The sequence below is a fragment of the Colobus angolensis genome, unplaced genomic scaffold (genome assembly GCF_000951035.1).
Source record: "Colobus angolensis palliatus isolate OR3802 unplaced genomic scaffold, Cang.pa_1.0 Scaffold224, whole genome shotgun sequence".
NCBI classification, from domain to species: Eukaryota; Metazoa; Chordata; class Mammalia; order Primates; family Cercopithecidae; genus Colobus; species Colobus angolensis.
In genome coordinates, this window is record NW_012115422.1 from 3,112,794 (window position 1) to 3,131,961 (window position 19,168).

The 19,168-nt window shown below is 38.6% G+C and overlaps 2 protein-coding genes across 4 annotated transcripts in view; both read left to right on the top strand.

Moving 5' to 3' along the window:
* Positions 1-19,168, top strand: part of MTX2 (metaxin 2) — a 77,286-nt gene that overhangs the window by 42,351 nt on the left and 15,767 nt on the right. For all 3 annotated transcript variants that reach the window (XM_011944020.1, XM_011944022.1, XM_011944021.1), the window contains exon 4: positions 17,928-18,000. In XM_011944020.1, coding sequence (XP_011799410.1) covers positions 17,928-18,000 — 73 coding nt within the window. The remainder of the gene's footprint in view (positions 1-17,927; positions 18,001-19,168) is intronic.
* On the top strand, positions 11,312-12,039 carry LOC105513171 (barrier-to-autointegration factor). The gene has a single exon (XM_011944019.1). It carries the CDS (start codon positions 11,384-11,386, stop codon positions 11,651-11,653), a length of 270 nt encoding a protein of 89 aa, XP_011799409.1. The 5' UTR covers positions 11,312-11,383; the 3' UTR covers positions 11,654-12,039.

Consider the following 19,168-nt stretch of genomic DNA (forward strand, 5'->3'; position numbering starts at 1 on the left):
TTTTGTAAATTTGTTTGAGTTCTTTGTAGCTTCTGGATATTAGCCCTTTGTCAGATGGGTAGATTGCAAAAATCTTCTCCCATTCTGTAGGTTGCCTGTTCACTCTGATGGCAGTTTCTTTTGCTGTGCAGAAGCTCTTTAGTTTAATTAGATCCCATTTGTCTATTTGGGGTTTTGTTGCCATTGCTTTTGGTGTTTTAGTCATGAAGTCCTTGCCCATGCCTATGTCTTGAATGGTATTGCCTAGGTTTTCTTCCAGGTTTTTTATGATTTTAAGTCTAACATTTAGGTCTTTAATCCATCTTGAATTAATTTTTATATAAGGTGTAAGGTAGGGATCCATCTGCAGCTTTCTACATATGGCTAGCCAGTTTTCCCAGCACCATTTATTAAATAGGGAGTCCTTTCCCTGTTTCTTGTTTTTGTCAGGTTTGTCAAAGATCAAATGGTTGTAGATGTGTGGTGTTATTTCTGAGGCCTCTGTTCTGTTCCATTGGTCTATATCTCTATTTTGGTACCAGTACCATACTGTTTTGGTTACTGTAGTCTTGTAGCATAGTTTGAAGTCAGGTAGCGTGATGCCTCCAGCTTCGTTCTTTTTGCTTAGGATTGTCTTGGCAATGTGGACTCTTTTGTGGTTCCATATGAACTTTAGTTTTTTCCAATTCTGTGAAGAAAGTCATTGGTAGCTTGATGGGGATGGCATTGAATCTATAAATTACTTTAGGCAGTATTGCCATTTTCACAATAATGATTTTTCCTATCCTTGAACATGGAATATTCTTCCATTTGTTTGTGTCTCTTTTATTTCATTGAGCCGTGGTTTGTAGTTCTCCTTGAAGAGGTCCTTCACATCCCTTGTAAGTTGGATTCCTAGGTATTTTATTCTCTTTGTAGCAATTGGGAATGGGAGTTCACTCATGATTTGGCTCTCTGTTTGTCTGTTAATGGTGTATGGGAATGCTTGTGATTTTTGCACATTGATTTTGTGTCCTGAGACTTTGCAGAAGTTGCTTATCAGCTTGAGATTTTGGGCTGAGACAATGGGGTTTTCTAAATATACAATCATGTAATCTGCAAACAGGGACAATTTGACTTCCTCGTTTTCTAATTGAATCCCCTTAATTTCTTTCTCTTGTCTGATTGCCCTGGCCAGAATTTCCAACAGTATGTTGAATAGGAGTGGTCAGAGAGGGCATCCTTGTCTTGTGCCAATTTTCAAAGGGAATGCTTTCAGTTTTTGCCCATTTGGTATGATATTGGCTGTGGGTTTGTCGTGAATAGCTCTTATTATTTTGAGATATGTTCCATCAGTACCTAGTTTATTGAGACTTTTTAGTGTGAAGGGCTGTTGAATTTTGTCAAAGGCCTTTTCTGCATCTGTTGAGATAATCGTGGTTTTTGTCGTTGGTTCTGTTTATGTGATGGATTATGTTTGTTGATTTGCATATGTTGAACCAGCCTTGCATCCCAGCGATGAAGTTGACTTGATTATGGTGGATAAGGTTTTTGATGTGCTGCTGCTGGATTCGGTTTGCCAGTATTTTATTGAGGATTTTTCGCATTGATGTTAGTCAGGAATATTGGTCTAAAATTCTCTATTTTTGTTGTATCTCTGCCAGGCTTTGGTATCAGAATGATGCTGGCCTCATAAAATCAGTTAGGGAGGATTCCCTGTTTGGAATAGTTTCAGAAGCAATGGTACCCGCTCCTCTTCATAGCTCTGGTAGAATTCGGCTGTGAATCTGTCTGGTCCTGGACTTTTTTTGGTTGGTAGGCTATTAATTATTGCCTCAATTTCGGAGCCTGTTATTGGTCTATTTGGAGATTCAACTTCTTCGTGGTTTAGTGTTGGAAGGGTGTGTGTGTCCAACAATTTATCCATTTCTTCTAGATTTTCTAGTTTATTTGCGTAGAGGTGTTTATAGTATTCTCTGATGGTAGTTTGTACTTCTTTGAGTTGGTTGGTGATATCCCCTTTATCATTTTTTTATTACGTCTATTTCATTCTACTCTCTTTTCTTCTTTATTAGTTTTGCTAGCAGTCTATCAATTTTGTTGATCTTTTCACAAAACCAGTTCCTAGATTCATTGATGTTTTGAAGGGTTTTTTGTGTCTCTATCTCTTTCAGTTCTGCTCTGATCTTAGTTATTTCTTGTCTTGTACTAGCTTTTGAATTTGTTTGCTCTTGCTTCTCTAGTTCTTTTAATTGTGATGTTAGGGTGTCGATTTTAGATCTTTCCTACTTTCTCTTGTGGGCATTTAGTGCTATAAATTTCCCTCTACACACTGCTTTTAATGTGTCCCAGAGAATCTGGTACATTGTGTCTTTGTTCTTATTGGTTTCAAAGAACATCTTTATTTCTGCCTTCATTCTTTTATTTACCCAGTAGTCATTCAGGAACAAGTTGTTCCGTTTCCATGTAGTTGTGCAATTTTAAGTGAGTTTCTTAATCCTGAGTTCTAATTTGATTGCACTGTGGTCTGAGAGACAGTTTGTTGTGATTTCGGTTCTTTTACATTTGATGAGGAGTGCTTTACTTCCAATTATGTGGTCAATTTTAGAATAAGTGCAATGTGGTGCTGAGAAAAATGTATATTCTGTTGAATTGGGGTGGAGAGTTCTGTAGGTGTCTATTAGGTCTGCTTGTTGCACAGCTGAGTTTAGGTCCTGGATATCCTTGTTAACCTTCTGTCTCATTGATCTGTCTGATATTGACAGTGGGGTGTTAAAGATTATTATTGTGTGGGAGTCTAAGTTTCCTTGTAGGTCTCTGAAGACTTGCTTTATGAATCTGTGTACTCCTGTATTGGGCGCATATATATTTAGGATAGTTAGCTCTTCTTGTTTAATTAATCCCTTTACCATTATGTGATGGCCTTCTTTGTCTCTTTTAACTTTGTTGGTTTAAACTCTGTTTTGTCAAAGACTAGGATTGCAACCCCTGCCTTTTTTTGTTTTCCATTTGCTTGGTAGATCTTCGTCCATCCCTTTATTTTGAGCCTGTGTGTGTCTCTGCACGTGAGATGGGTCTCCTAAATACAGCAAACGGATGGGTCTTGACTCTGTATCCAATTTGCCAGTCTTTGTCTTTTAATTGGAGCATTTAGCCCATTTACATTTAAGGTTAATATTGTTATGTGTGAACTTGATCCTGTCATTATGATGTTAGCTGGTTATTTTGCTCGTTAGTTGATGCAGTTTGTTCCTAGCATCGATGGTCTTTACATTTCGGCATGTTTTTGCAGTGGCTGGTACCAGTTGTTCCTTTCCATGTTTAGTGCTTCCTTCAGGAGCTCTTGTAGGGCAGGCCTGGTGGTGACAAAATCTCTCAGCCTTTGCTTGTCTGTAAAGGATTTTGTTTCTCCTTAATTTATGAAACTTCGTTTGGCTGGATATGAAATTCTGCATTGAAAATTCTTTTCTTTAAGAATGTGGAATATTGGTGCCCACTATCTTCTGGCTTGTAGAGTTTCTGCCAAGAGATCCACTGTTAGTCTGATGGGCTTCCCTTTGTGGGTAACCCAACCTTTCTCTGTGGCTTCCCTTAACATTTTTTCCTTCATTTCAACTTTGGTGAATCTGATAATTATGTGTCTTGGAGTTGCTCTTCTTGAGGAGTATCTTTGTGGCGTTCTCTGTATTTCCTGAACTTGAATGTTGGCCTGCCTTGCTAGGTTGGGGAAGTTCTCCTGGATAACATCCTCAAGAGTGTTTTCCAGCTTGATTCCATTCTCCCCATCACTTTCAGGTACACCAGTCAAACATAGATTTGGTTTTTTCATATAGACCCATATTTCTTGGAGGCTTTGGTCATTTCTTTTTATACTTTTTTCTCTAACCTTGTCTTCTCGCTTTATTTCATTAATTTAATCTTCAATCACTGATACCCTTTCTTCTCCATGATCAAATCGGCTGTTGAAGCTTGTGCATGCGTCACGAAGTTCCCATGCCGTGGTTTTCAGCTCCATCCGGTCATTTAAGGTCTTCTCTACACTGTTTATTCTAGTTAGCCATTTGTCTAACCTTTTTTCAAGGTTTTTAGCTTCCTAGAGATGGGTTTGAACATCCTCTTTTAGCTCGGAGAAGTTTGTTATTACTGACCTTCTGAAGCCTACGTCTGTCAACTCGTGAAAGTCATTCTCCGTCCAGCTTTGTTCTGTTGCTGGTGAGGAGCTGCGATCCTTTGGAGGAGGAGAGGTGCTCTGACTTTTAGAATTCTCAGCTTTTCTGCTCTGGTTTCTCCCCATCTTTGTGGTTTTATCTACCTTTGGTCTTTGATGTTGGTGACCTATAGATGAGGTTTTGGCATAGATAACCTTTTTGTTGATGTTGATGCTATTCCTTTCTGTTTGTTAGTTTTCCTTCTAACAGTCAGGTCCCTCAGCTGCAGATCTGTTGGAGTTTGCTAGAGGTCCACTCCAGACCCTGTTTGCTTAGGTATCACCAGAGGAGGCTGCAGAACGGCAAATATTACTGCCTGATCCTTCCTCTGGAATCTTCATCCCAGAGGGGCACCCATGTATATAAGGTGTCTTTCAGCCCCTATAGGGAGGTGTCTCTGAGTTAGGCTACACGGGGGTCAGGGACCCAGTTGAGGAGGCAGTCTGTCCGTTCTCAGAGCTCAGACACTGTGCTGGGAGAAGCACTGCTCTCTTCAGAGCTGTCAGACAGGGACGTTGAAGTCTGCAGAAGTTGTCTGCTGCCTTTTGTTCAGCTATGCCCTGCCCACAGAGGTGGAGCATAGAGGCAGTAGGCCTCCTTGAGCTGTCGTGGGCTCTGCCAAGTTCGAGCTTCCAGGTGGCTTTGTTTACCTACTCAAGCCTCAGCAATGGCGGACGCCCCTCCCCCAGCCAGGGGGCTGTCTCACACAGATCGATCTCAGACTGCTGCACTAGCAGTGAGCAACGTTCTGTGGGTGTGGGAGCCGCCTAGCCAGACCTGGGAGAGAATCACCTTGTCTGCTGGTTGCTAAGACCTTGGGAAGAGCACAGTATTTGGGCGGGAGTGTCCTGTTTTTCCAGGTAGTCTGTCACGACTTCCCTTGGCTAGGAAAGGGAAATCCCCCGACCCCTTGTGCTACCTGGGTGAGGTGACATCCCACCCTGCTTCTGCTTGCCCTCCATGAGCTGCGCCCATTGTCCAACCAGTCCCAGTGAGATGAACCAGGTACCTCAGTTGGAAATGGAGAAATCAGCCGTCTTCTGCGTTGATCATGCTGGGAGCTGCAGACTGGAGCTGTTCTTGTTTGGCCATCTTGTGGTTGTGGGCCAGATCATTACTGTTTTTAAGTTGAATTCCTGTTACTGTTTTCTAAAGCAATATCAACTTACTGATATTTGTAACTACTGATTTTTAAAAATATCTCTGAACTTAACGAGTTACATCTAACTTTTTAAAATAGTGAATTCTGAACCCATAAAATTACAAAATGCTAATTTTTGCTATAGTTTACTAGCTTTCTGTGAACTTAGGTATGTTTGCATTTATTATTAGGAATATCTATGGCTTGTTCATTAAGCAAATGTTTATTGAGACTTTATTGTATGCTGAGGACTAAAGTAGTAAACAAGATAGACATTGTCTATGTATATTAATGAACCATATATACTTGCTGGATGGAGTCCTTCTGTCAGTTCGTTTATCAGTTTTATCAGTGTGTATGACTCTAAAAATTATTCATAAACATTTATATCAATATTAAGATATCTCATTTTTGCTTTGTTAGAAAAGATTATATTATATAATTATATATATTGAAAACATAAAGCATATGTTCATTATTCTTTTGAAAAGTTCTATTGGGCCAGGCGTGGTGACTCATGCCTGTAATCCCAGCACTTTGGGAGGCTGAGGCGGGTGGATCACCTAAGGTCAGGAGTTTGAGACCATCATGTCCAACCTGGTGAAACCCCATCTCTACTAAATACGAAAAATTAGCCGGGGGTGGTGGTGCATGCCCGTAATCCCAGCTACTTGTGAGGCTGAGGTGAGAGAATCGCTTGAATCTGTGAGGTGGAGGTTTCAGTGAGCTGAGATCACACCATTGCACTCCAGCCTGGGCGACAGTAGTGAAACACCATCTCAAAAAGAAAGAAAAGAAAGAAAGAAAAGTACTTTTGGTTATTTTCCTTTATTCTTTTAACATCTTTCTAGAAATTTTTATCTCAGGACACACTCTTGGTATTTTGATTTTATAGAAGTAAATGCAATTAAATTATAGTAATTATTTTAATTTTTCTCATAAGGAGACATTAAAAGGTAATAAAATAAATGAAGCCAACTTTCTTTTGAAGTCACCGAGGTTAAGTGGTCTTCCTTCCTTTGCAGATGAACAAATGAGTATTTATTATTACGAATGCTGTTACTACTATTAATAATAATACCTTATATTTTTTGAATTACTCTGTGTCAGATAGTGTATATAGTGTTTTACATATAGAACTTCAGTTAATCTGCCTGATTGTCTAATTTAGAAATGAGAAAACTTCTGAGGTAAAGGTACTTTCTCAAGCTAACATTTCCCAGGATTTTACCCAGAGAGCTCTCTCTGATATTCTGCTCATTAACTTCTTACTGTTCTAGACTGACTCTTTTTTTTTTTTTTAAGGAGATAGGATCTCACTCTGTTACCCAGACTGGAGTGCAGTGGTACAGTCTTGGCTCACTGCAACCTCCATCTCCCAGGCTCCAGTGATTCTTTCGCCTCAGCCTCCCAAGTAGCTGAGATTACAGGTGTGCACCACCACCACCCAGCTAATTTTTGTATTTTTAGTAGAGATGGGGTTTCACCATTTTGGCCAGCTGGTCTTGAACTCCTGACTTCAAATAATCCACCCACCTTGACCTCCCAAGGTGCTGGGATTATAGTCGTGAGCCACTGTGCGTACTGATTCTTAAGAGTGATGCAGAGGATTTCCTTCTTTTAAATGTATGTTCACTCTAGTCTTTTTTTCACTTAGGTAACTTGCTTTTAAAATCTGTACTCTGTTACGATCCATTAGGTTCTGCTAGGGTACTTAATCAATAAAATGTGTTGGTAGTTGCCCAGTCATGAGTGGTAGGATTTATGACTCAGCAACAGAAAGTAAGAATAAAGGATGGTAAGGACAGCAATCTCAGTGAGGCAGCATCATTCCTGTGCACAATAGCCACCAAGGCTTACTGTTTTCATTCAACCACACTGAATCCTTTTTACCATTTTCTGAACTGTGTATTGCCTTTTTTTTTTAAATTTTAATGCAGTTAAAACAAAGGATATTTGATATTTTAAAAAGTGTTGTAGAGTCTGTTCCCTTACTCCTGTCAGAAACCATCATATTTAGGGCTGGGTGTGGTGGTGTCTCACGCCTCTAATCCCAGCACTTTGGAATGCCAAGAAGGGCAGATCGCTTGAGGCTAAGAGTTCACCACCAGCCTGGCCAACATGGCAAAACCCCATCTCTACTAAAAAATACAAAAAATTAGCTGGGTGTAGTGGTACACACCTGTAGTCCTACCTACTTGGGAGGCTGAGGCATGAGAATTGCTTGAGCCTGGGAGGCAGAGGTTATGGTGAGCCGAGATTGCACTGCTGCACCCCAGCCTGGGGGACAGAACAAGACTCTGTCTCAAAAAAAAAAACAACAACAACAAAACAATTTATTTACTTTTTTCTGTAAAAGAATTGGGTTACTTTTTGGCTTTACATTTTACATTTTCACTGATTTCCTGCAACATTTCTTTCTGGGATATTATTAGTATATTTGGGATTGAAAACTTGAAATTAGATATGTATAATATTTAAGATGTTTTGTTGATTTACACATTAATGTTATTCTGTTTACCTGATTTTCTTAATTATAAGACCTGCATGCTTACTTTTGACATCCTGAAGATTGGGCCATAGTTACTGAGATTTTAAACGATTCAAGCGAACAGTGGTTCCTTCATGTGTAACTTCTCAGTAAATTTTCAGAAGATCATACTGCTCTTACGGAACAACTTCTTAGCTTCTTAAAACTTCTCATTTAACCAAGACGTTAAATTGACTTTTCAGTTTTTAAACTTGGTAGGCTATAGATGCAGGAAGCAGAAAAGACCAAAGATGAAGACGATCCTTGATTATATTTTTATTCTGCCTGACATCTGTAGTTCTTCTCATTTCTTAACACCTTGATAAGTATCATACCTGCAGGGAGTGCTAACAGACAGTATTATGTACATTTGTAGGCACTTCTGTCAGTTGTGTGCACAAAAGAGGTTGGGTGGCCTTGAGGACTGGGCTTCTCAAATTTTTAATAGAACCTGCTTATCTGGTTTTCAAAGCACATGGCTGTACTCTTAGCAATTCTAGGCCTTTGAAAAAAGAGTAGAGTTGTCTGCTATTCATTTCTCGTCAGAAGTCTATCCAAAAAGTGATAATTAGAGACGACGATCTAAAGACTTGTAGGTCCCCTTCCTTCCACCAAAACCTGCTCACCTCACAGTTTTTCCTAGCTTGGTAAATACGAGTTCCATCTTTCTAGTTGTTTATGCCAGAAACTTTTAGTCATTTTTGGAGTTGTTTTTCCTATATCCACATCGAGTTATCAGCAAAACTTCTTGATCCTCCCTTAAAAATATAGCTAGAATCTGACGTATCACTTTCATCACTCTCACCCTGGTCCAGGCCGCCATCATATCTTGCGTGGATCATTACAAAAGCTTCCTAATTCGTGCTCCTGCTTCGGTGGTTCTGCTCTCAACAGTCTAATCTCTCTATAGTTGTGTCCTTTGAAGTGTTCAGTTAGATTACGGCAATCCCCAGCTCAACACCTTCTAATGATTTCTTGTCTCACTCAGTAGAAGCCAAAGACCTCACAATTACCTATAACGTCCTACATGATATTTTTGGTTGCCTCTCTGATCCCATCTCTTAGTACTCACTTCCTTACTCCCACATAGTCATACTGGTCTTGTTAACTGTTGCTGAAATATAGATGAAGCACAAGCCTGCTTCAGGCTTTAAACTTGGACTATTCTCCCCTTAGATACCTGCATGGCTTGCTCCCTAACTTTCTTAGGTTTATGGTCAAATGTTACCTTATTAGCCCTTATCTGACTACCCTATATTTAATAGCCATACCTTTACACTGCTTTGTATTTCTAAGTAGCAGGAATTACCATGCATATTTTCTGGTTTATTTGCTTGTTATCTGTCTCCATTGTGATGTAAACTCCATAAAGACTGAGACTTTATGTTGCCTGCTTGTCCCAGTAGCTAGGGCAGTCCTTGATACATTGTGGGTGCTCAGTATATACGTATTGAATTTATTTTTGTAGGTACTCAAAATTATGTCTTTCTGGCAAGTTAGCTCACCAGGAAGTTTCATAGTGTACCAGATAGCCTTTGTAGGCCTTTTTGAACTATGTTTTAATGTTTTGCTCTAGGTGGTTAGAAGAAACAGCCTCATGAAAAGCAATTTTGCATTTGGCGTTATGTCATCTTATGTAATTCAGTAGCCCTTATTAGAGATTCCAGAGGAGAAACGTCTTTTGGAATTTAGTGTAAGAAATCCAGGGCCGGGCACGGTGGCTCAAGCCTGTAATCCCAGCACTTTGGGAGGCCGAGAGGGGCGGATCACGAGGTCAGGAGATCGAGACCATCCTGGCGAACACGGTGAAACCCCGTCTCTACTAAAAAATACAAAAAACTAGTCGGGCAAGGTGGCGGGCGCCTGTAATCCAAGCCACTTTGGAGGCTGAGGCAGGAGAATGGCGTGAACCCGGGAGGCGGAGCTTGCAGTGAGCTGAGATCTGGCCACTGCACTCCAGCCCGGGCGACAGAGCAAGACTCCGTCTCAAAAAAAAAAGAAATCCAGTTGAGGAGCAACCTTACTCTTTAGTTTTTGGGTTTTGTTTGTTTGTTTGTTTGATTTTTGTTTTGACAAGGTCTTATGCCCATCACCCAGGCTAGAGTGCAGTGGTGTGATCATGGCTTACTACAGCCTCAACCTCCTGGGCTTAGGTGATTCTCCTACCTCAGCCTCCCAAGTAGCTGGGACTACAGGCACATACCATCATGCTTGTCCATTTTTTTGTGTTTTTAGTTGAGATGGGATTTTGCCATGTTGCCCAGGCTGGTCTTGATTGAACTCCTGGGCTCAAGTAATCAGCCTGCTTCAGCCTCACAAAGTGCTGGGATTACTGTTGTGAGCCACCTTGCCCAGCCAACCTTATTCTTTTTTGAAGGCTATAAATATTCTGTTGATGGATGCATCACAATTTGTTTTAACCAGTCTTTTATTGATAGATATCAAGCTGTTATTATTTTGCTATTATAAATAGAGCTTAAGTGTGAATATCCTTACACATATCTTGTATAATTTTGTACATGTATGTTCATATTATATACTTATAGCAATAACATTTCTAGTTCAAAGGATATGTACATATAGAATTTTGGTAGACCTTACCAAAGTGCCCTCAAAAGGTCATATTGATTGTATATTACAACCAGTGGTTGACTATGAATGGTGTTTTGGATTTTGACTAAGTGTCTTTTTAAAAAAAAAGAAAAAAATTTTTTTCCAGAAGTTTCTGTTGCTTTTTTTTTCAAAAATTCACATGACTAAAACTAGACATTATTATTTACATTTTCATATGTTCATTTATTTATTCATCTGGTAGTCATTATCTGCCTGTTATGTACCAGGCACATAACTTCTTTCTTTCCTTTTTTCCCTCTTCCTTTTTTCTCTCCCTCCCTCCCTCCCTCTACACCCTGATCTCTGTTCTTTTTTCTCATCTTAAGATAGTGATACTTGTACATACCTTACAGGGTAAAGTTCTTGTGCAAGTACTTGGCATATAGTAAGTGCTCAGTAAATATTCACCATTATAATTTTTTTGTGAAGTTGTCTTGCTGTTTGCAGTTTTGTTTGCCAGTTCCTTTTTCTGTGGTTTGTTTTGGCTCTGTATTTTGTTTGAGGCTTTCCTCAAGTATCTGTTGATCTCTGCTAACAATTTATAGTTAAGAGTAAGGCTAAAGAGATGAGGCTGTCACTGTAGGTTGATTACATATTGAGAGGTCATTTTTGTTACTCACTATTCCTAGCCCACCCCACCCCCAATAAAACCATCAATATGTAGATTTCTTTTCTCTAGAGAGATATCCTGGAGTGATATCCTACGTTTGGGAGCTGAGAGGGAGAGGGATCCTGTGTGAATCTTGTTCAGTATGTATACTTACCTTTAACTTTGCCTCTTTCAGAGTGACACCTCACCCAGTGCCCTCTGCTGTTTGGGTCCCTCTAGTTCAGTTTCTCTAAAGAATAAATCTTTCGACGTATCCGCGGGAGCGGCAGGGTGGCGGGAGGAACCGTTACGGGAACTGAAGCTGCCGATTAAGCCCGATCAAGATGACAACCTCCCAAAAGCACCGAGACTTCGTGGCAGAGCCCATGGGGGAGAAGCCAGTGGGGAGCCTGGCTGGGATTGGTGAAGTTCTGGGCAAGAAGCTGGAGGAGAGGGGCTTTGACAAGGCCTATGTTGTCCTTGGCCAGTTTCTGGTGCTAAAGAAGGATGAAGACCTCTTCCGGGAATGGCTGAAGGACACGTGTGGCGCCAACGCCAAGCAGTCCCGGGACTGCTTCGGATGCCTTCGAGAGTGGTGCGACGCGTTCTTGTGATCCTCTCTGGGAAGCTCTCAATCCCCAGCCCTCATTCGGAGTTTGCAGCCGAGTAGGGACTCCTCCCCTGCCCTCTACGAAGGAAAAGATGATTGCTGTTGTTGTACTCGCCTCCGACGTACTCCAGGGTCTTCTGGGAGTTTTCTCCCCTCACCATTTCAACTTTTTTGGATTCTCGCTCTTGCATGCCTCCCCCACCCTTTTTCCCTTGCCAGTTCCCTGGTGACAGTTACCAGCTTTCCTGAATGGAGTCGTGGCCCCGTCCCTCACCCCTGACCCTCACTTTCAGTCCGTTTGATACCATTTGGCTCATTTTTGGGCAGAACAGTCACTGTCCTTGTAAAGTTTTTTAGATCAATAAAGTCAGTGGCTTTCAAAAAAAAAAAAAAAGAATAAATCTTTCTCTTCTGCTAGACTGGGGGGAGGGCTAATTGTCTGATGCTTAGGTAGACTTTCATCCAATCCTTTATTTGCTGTCCTATATCTCACCTCTGCCTTCTGTGTTACTTGGTGCTTCCAATTTCGGAATCTTCCTAGTTTCTGTGATGCAAATGTATTGATTTTCTACTGTGCAAACTCTTAGGTTTCAGCTTCCTCTGCCCTGCTAAGTCTGCTTTCCATCTTAGAAAAATGGGTTGACATCTTTGGTCTGCTTTTGTCTCCTCTGCTATTCTTTATGTTTTTCTGGGTGTATACCTTTTCTGTTTCTTCATTGTTATTTTAATACAGTTTTTTTTAAAGGTTGCAGAGATAAATGTGTAAGTTTAGTCCTTCATGTTTAACCAGTTATTGATGATCTGGTAATAGTTTTTTTTTTTTCTTTCAATTTTTTTAAAGTAAAAAACTCTACCCCTGACACCCTACCCTTTCAAGTGAATTTTTAGATGTTATGAATTCAATTAATGTATTCAATATGTTGAAACTACATCAAGCTGATTAAATTTCAGGGTCTTAGAATTCAGGTACAGGCAATTATGTTCTGTATGCATATACATATGTGTGCATTTAAGAAATTTCCTACCAGGTACTCACTATATATAAAATATGGGTGCAGTTTTAATGCATTGTTCAGTTCTTAGTTTTCACATATTAATACATTTGCCTCATCATTTTAACAATTTGAGTTGCTCAGCAAATGAGTAATCTTTATATTCTCTCAGAAATTGGAAATATGGTATTTAATGTGTCACCATCATCAAAAGTTGATTGTATCACTTGCAGGATTTTTGGATTCTGCTATCATGCAGGTTTTTAAAAATAATGTTTAGTATAATCACTTTCAGATGATGTCAGCTTCTCTTGCTAAGGTCTCCTTTATGTACTGATTACTGTTGTTATATATCCATGCTATCTGATAGACATCATCACATCACACTGTGATGATGGAAGTGTTCTAAATCTGGACTGTTCAATAAATACAGTAGCCACTAGCCACATGTGCCTGTTGAGCACTGGAAATGTGGCTAGTGTGACTAGGGAACTGAATTTAAAATTTTATTCAAACATTAATTAAGGAGCCACATGTGACTAGTGGCTGCCGTATTGGACAGCATAGTTATAAAACGTTACTCTGATAGGATGTGCTAAGTGTTTTCTTCAAATTACTTTATGCTGTTATTCATTTAAATTAGTTTGGAATAAAGTATTCAACCGAGGAATAAGAGTTAGCTGAGTTGTTCCAAGTTCATTATTCATTATTATAATTTGAAATACATTTTTCTTTGACTTCCATAAGAATAAAAATATGCAGATTGCTATTTCTGAATTGAAAAGAGGATATGTTTTAGGTGAGTGTGCCATGCCAGTTATTTGGAGTATTTTTGTGTGCTGATAAGATATTGAAAGTCAAAGCGGAAGGTGAAAGTGAGCCTCTCCAGTGTTTTCTTCCATCTTTCAAGAGAAAGGGGAAATACTGTTTGAACCAAACCTTGCTATTGTTTTAGAGTTTTTATATTATTGAAAATAGTCATGGTAATGTTTTGGTTTTGCTTTTTTTTTTTTTTTTTTTGCATGATCATAGCTCACCTTGAATTATTGAGCTCAAGCTATCCTCCTACCATAACTTCCACAAGTAGCTGGGACTGTAGGTGCCTGCCACCACAGTGCTGCTAATTTTTTTGTTTGTTTTGTTTTGAGACAGAGTCTTGCTCTGTCACCCAGGCTGGAGTGCAGTGGTACGACCTCAGGTCACTGCAACCTCTGCCTCCTGGGTTCAAGTGATTCTCCTGCCTCAACCTTCTGAGTAGCTGGCACTATAGGCATGCACGCCTGGCTAATTTTTGTATTGTTAGTAGAGTCAGGGTTTCACCATGTTGGCCAGGCTGGTCTCAAACTCCTGACTTCATGATCCTCCCGCCTCGGCCTCCCGGAATTATAGACATGAGCCACTGCGCCCGGCCTGTGCTGCTAATTAAAAAAAATTTTTGTAGAGAGAAACTCTCGCTATGTTTCCCAGACTGATCTTGAGCTCTCGGCTTCAAGGAATCCTCCCTCCTTGGCCTCTGAAAGCACTGGGACTGGCCTGGTTTTGCATTTTTAAAGTTTGGATGAAAATGCTTTGTGACATCAAACTTTCTTGTGAACTACAGATTAATTGGCTAACTAGAATTATGTTATCAGTTGAGGTCTGTAGTAAGTTGAGTGTCATTTAATTGGTAAAACTGTCAGTTAGTGTTTATAAAAAAATAAAAAGCATGGGACTAAGAAGCATGGATTTTGGGAGTTGAAGGTTGCATTGAGCTGAGATTGTGCCACTACACTCCAGCCTGGGCGACAGAGTGAAATTCTGTCTCAAAAAAAAGAAGCATAGGTTTGATTGCAGAACATTACAATTCTGCTTCTATTTTAAGTGAAATACAATATTTTTGGAATATTAGTTAGCATAGTTACCACTATGCATGTAGTTTAGCAAAATATACTATATTTACTATTTTATACAGTATTATTATTGTTAACAGTTGAATATTATTCAGGCCTTTGAGAAGATATATTAAACAGTTATTTCAAACTCTTTTTTTGTTCTCCTGAAGGCCTCAATCCCTTCTTAGTTTCTCATTCTCAGCAAATGATTTCTCCTTCCATTTCATAAAATATGAGCACTCACGTTCTTGTTCTTTCGTATCAACTTGCAGTCATCATCACTGATTCCCCACCACCTCTTACATTACAGTGGAAAAGGTGTCCTGTTCTGACAAAAACAGATCTCTCCAGCTAAGGTTCTATTTCCTCCCTTTTTACCTATTCTTTTTTTTTTTTTTTTTTTTTTGAAGACAGGGTGTCATTGTATTGCACAGGCTGGAGTGCAGTGGTGTGATCATGGCTTACTGCAGCCTTGACCTCCCAGGTTCAAGCAGTCCTCCCACCTCAGCCTCCTGAGTAACTGAGACTAAAGGTGTGCATCACCATGCCCAGCCAATTTTTTAAACTTTTTTTTTTTTTTTTTTTTGAGACGGAGTCTCACTCTGTCGCCTGGGCTGGAGTGCAGTGGCCGGATCTCAGCTCACTGCAAGCTCCACCTCCCGGGTTCACGCCATTCTCCTGCCTCAGCCTCCCAAGTGGCTGGGATTACAGGCGCCTGCCACCTCGCCCGGCTAGTTTTTTTGTATTTTTTAGTAGAGACGGGGTTTCACCGTGTTCACCAGGATGGTCTCGATCTCCTGACCTCGTGATCCGCCCGTCTCGGCCTCCCAAAGTGCTGGGATTACAGGCTTGAGCCACCGCGCCCGGCCTAAACTTTTTTGTAGGAATGGATTCTCCCTATGTTTTCTAAGCTGGTCTTGAACTCCTGGCCTCAAGTGATCCTTTTGTCTTGGCCTCCCCAAAAGTGCTGAGAGATTATAGGTGTGAGCCACTGCTCCTGGCCACATGGATCTTGTATATCAGTTATTTCAGTTGTTTTATGTAATTTCAGCCTATCTCCGTTATTTTTTTTCTCTTTGTGTTTTAATAAGCTCCACTGTTCTTCATATGTAATAGAAGGGAGGCAACCCTTTTCCTCCCTTCTTCCTTTTTTTCTGATCCAGGCTTTTTGAAAGAACTGTTTATATTCATTTTCTCTAATTCTTTCCTTACAAGCCATGCTTTGACATGATTTTGATGCATGCTGAAGTTTGAGAATCACCACCCTATCCTATCTTTGTGGGTCAGTCAGGAAGCTCACTATTATTGCTATGAATTGGAATCACTGGTTATAGGTTTTAGAGGACTGTTAGTTTCCACTTAGACACAGAAGAATCAACTTCTGGTGGGGCAGGATGGTGTTTAAACTTAGAAATCATAACTGTAGGTGAATTAATTAAGATCAGGTTTGGCAGTGAGTGACAGAAACCCAATATAGTGGTAGCTTAAAAAGATAGTTCACTTCTCGTACAAACTTGGGTAATCCAAGTTTGGTGACTACATGATTATCAGGAACCTAGGCCCCTTTACTCTCGTTGCTCTACCATTTCCAACACTCAACTGCTACTTCCTGGTTCTGTTTGGCTGCTATAGCTATAGCCATCCTTTTTTACATTCTAGTCAACAGGGAGGAAAAAGAGGAGATATTTTCCCCTTTTAAAGAAACTTCCCAGCAGTTGTCCAGAACTTTTAGTCCAGTTGGCCATACCCAGTTATAAGGGAGCCCGGAAAATAAGTTTTTATTTTAGGCAGCCTTCTGTGCAGATGTAGTTTCTACCACTGTAGGGAAAGGGGAGAACATATGTGGCAGGAATAACAGCCTCTGCCATGATAAGCTCTTGGGAGCTTTGAATGGCTCAATTAGTAAACAGTATTGCTTATTATAAGTAGTGCACTATGAAAGGTTAATTGTGGGAAAATGAGGGAGACTGGGGGGAGGAGAACAGAATTGCAAAAAAAACTTAAAAATCTCCCGCTTGGTTTTCTAAGAGATTCCATTTACTTGGGGAGATCAGACATGCATACGTAAGTTACAGAGCAATGTAAGAATCAGAGGATGTAATTGGGGGGAATCAGACTCATGTGGGATTTATTTTTGGAGGCAGGCATCTCTAAAGGACTGGAGTTTTGAGAAAACAGAAGAGAATTGACATACTTTTGGGTAAATGGAGTTCTTGTAGAAGATATTAATCACTGTATTGTACCCTTAACACTTAACAAGAGTCTTAATACTTATTTCTAATCTAGAGCTGAGGAAGGAATTATAATAAACCTATGAGAAATCTCTGTGAGTAAAATGATAAATAATATCCTTGTTAATTTATTAATTTATCTTATTTTTGACAGCTATTTATAGTACCTTCAATTTCAAAGTAGATAAAAGGTTTGTCTTCCAATCTGTATGTGGTAATTAGAACCATTGCAACTTATGACTTCCCAATTGAATAACTGAATGATTTTATAGAAATAACATAGTAAATTTTGTGAGTAGAGAAAAAGAAGCCAAGCAGTCATAGAAGAGAGAACAAGGGGAGTGAACGTTGAGTATTATAAAAAAACAGTGGGCTTGACAGAGTTCACTGGTGTCTTAAAAACATTTAAAAGTGAATTAGTGTGATCTAGTAATAGAGTTTTGCATTTTTTTTACTTAATATTATAATGTGTACATTTTTTCTTGTAAAAATTTTTCTAAAGCACATTTTTTCTTGTGGTAAAAATTTTTCTAAAGCATGAGTTTTAAAATTGGTTGTATAGTATTCCATAGTTTGGATTTACTATAATGATTTACCCCATACCCTTATTATTAGACATTTAAATTGCTTATAACATTTTTGTAACTATGAACAAAGGTAAACAATTTAAGTCTTTAAAAAGTGAATTAGTGAGCATGGAAGCTACCTGTTGGAATATAGAGTATTACTGGAGAGAACTTTGAGGTAGCAGAGATAGTATTTTGAGTTTTATTCTAAAATGAGGAAGATGATGATCCTATAGAAAATAGTGGAATGAAGCAATTAATAGCTTATAAAATTTGGACTTTAGTCATCTACTTAAGAAAATTAAAGCAATATATAGTATTGCTGGTTTACATAAACTAATACAGTAACATAAATGTGGATAATTTACATTTTATTCCTTAGGTATGCATACATTAAGTTTCATATATTTACTGATGTCTAAATCATACTGATTTTTAAATAGTGAAATGACATTTTTTTTGTTTGGAAAACAAATCCTTCACTTTCAACTGGTTCATTGTTTTCTAATAGAGTTTTGTAGTATGAAACTATTCAGTTTAGAAAAGAAATGCATACAAATTTCTGTTCAATTATGCATATGCTTTTACTGGGCTTATTGTATGTATCTTGATTTACAGGCCTTTTTGCAAATGTGTAACTTGCCTATCAAAGTAGTTTGTAGGGCAAATGCAGAATATATGTCTCCATCTGGTAAGTGTGTGTTTTTTTTTCTTCTCTGTTAATATTATGGAGTGATAAAATTATAGTGATAGTCCAGTTTGTATCTACATGTTAAAATGTCTGATTTTTTTGTTTACCCTTTGAAGAATCTTTCCATGGTTTTAGAAAGTAACAATTGCAAATTTGACAATCTTGGGGTTGGCATATCTGTTCATTTCAACTGTGATCAGAGATGGTTACTGACGTGTGGAAATGGTTTTAATAGTAAGGGAATTATTTTAAATAGTAAATGTTAAGGAAATACATGATCTCAGATTTCCCTAGTCTTAATGTACATAAGACTTTCCTGTTGAGAAAACAAATTTTAGTCATAATGAATCCATTTATTATTCAACACGTCTTTCTAAATTATATTCTCCCATAATACAGGTGGAAGAAGAGAGATTGTAGACAAATTAATTTGTCATTAGATCTTGAAGTCATCACTGAATGTTTTTGGTTTCTAGTTATTTTTTTTAATGCTTAATTTTAACAGGTTTTGAGATGCATTAGCCGTCCTATTTTTAAAAATCAGTATTATCTTTATGTCAGTAGATTAAAGTACTGTTTTAAATAAATGATTCAAAGAATTTTTAATGTAAAAATGTGCTACGAAGCTGATAAATAAATGTTATATATAATTATCATGGATGATTATTGTAATTATGGTTTTGTTGGAGCAATAAGTAAAATTACTCCTTTTTGAATAAATTATTAAGGATAACTGATTGATATAAGTGTGTAACATTGCTTTTTAGGGAAACATTTTTCATTTTGGTGTGATAATTTAAGAGTGACTTGTGTTAAACTTTTTTTTTCCACCTTAAGTTTTTAAGGGTGGCAGAAATTGTTAAAAGGTATGGAGACACCCCTTCTGTACATACTGAATATTCTTTTATATAAATACCTGGTTTTAGAGGTTTATGAATATACTTTTAGAAAACATTTCCATAAAATAATTTCTAGGCTTGTAAATGTAAACATATTTTAGATTCTTGGAGGGCATTCATTGACTCATTTTGTGTTGGTTTTATACACAGATTTTAGGAACTACAGAATTCTGGTGAAATAAGTTATATTGTGTTCTGTGCATCCTTTTCCTCTATGTAGTCATACAAAAAGAATTTGTGTATTTATGTAAAAAGGTTAGTAATCTAAT

Coding starts and splice junctions, on each gene's coding strand:
- LOC105513171 (XM_011944019.1), top strand. CDS start 11,384: ATGACAACCTCCCAAAAGCACCGAGACTTCGTGGCAGAGCCCATGGGG.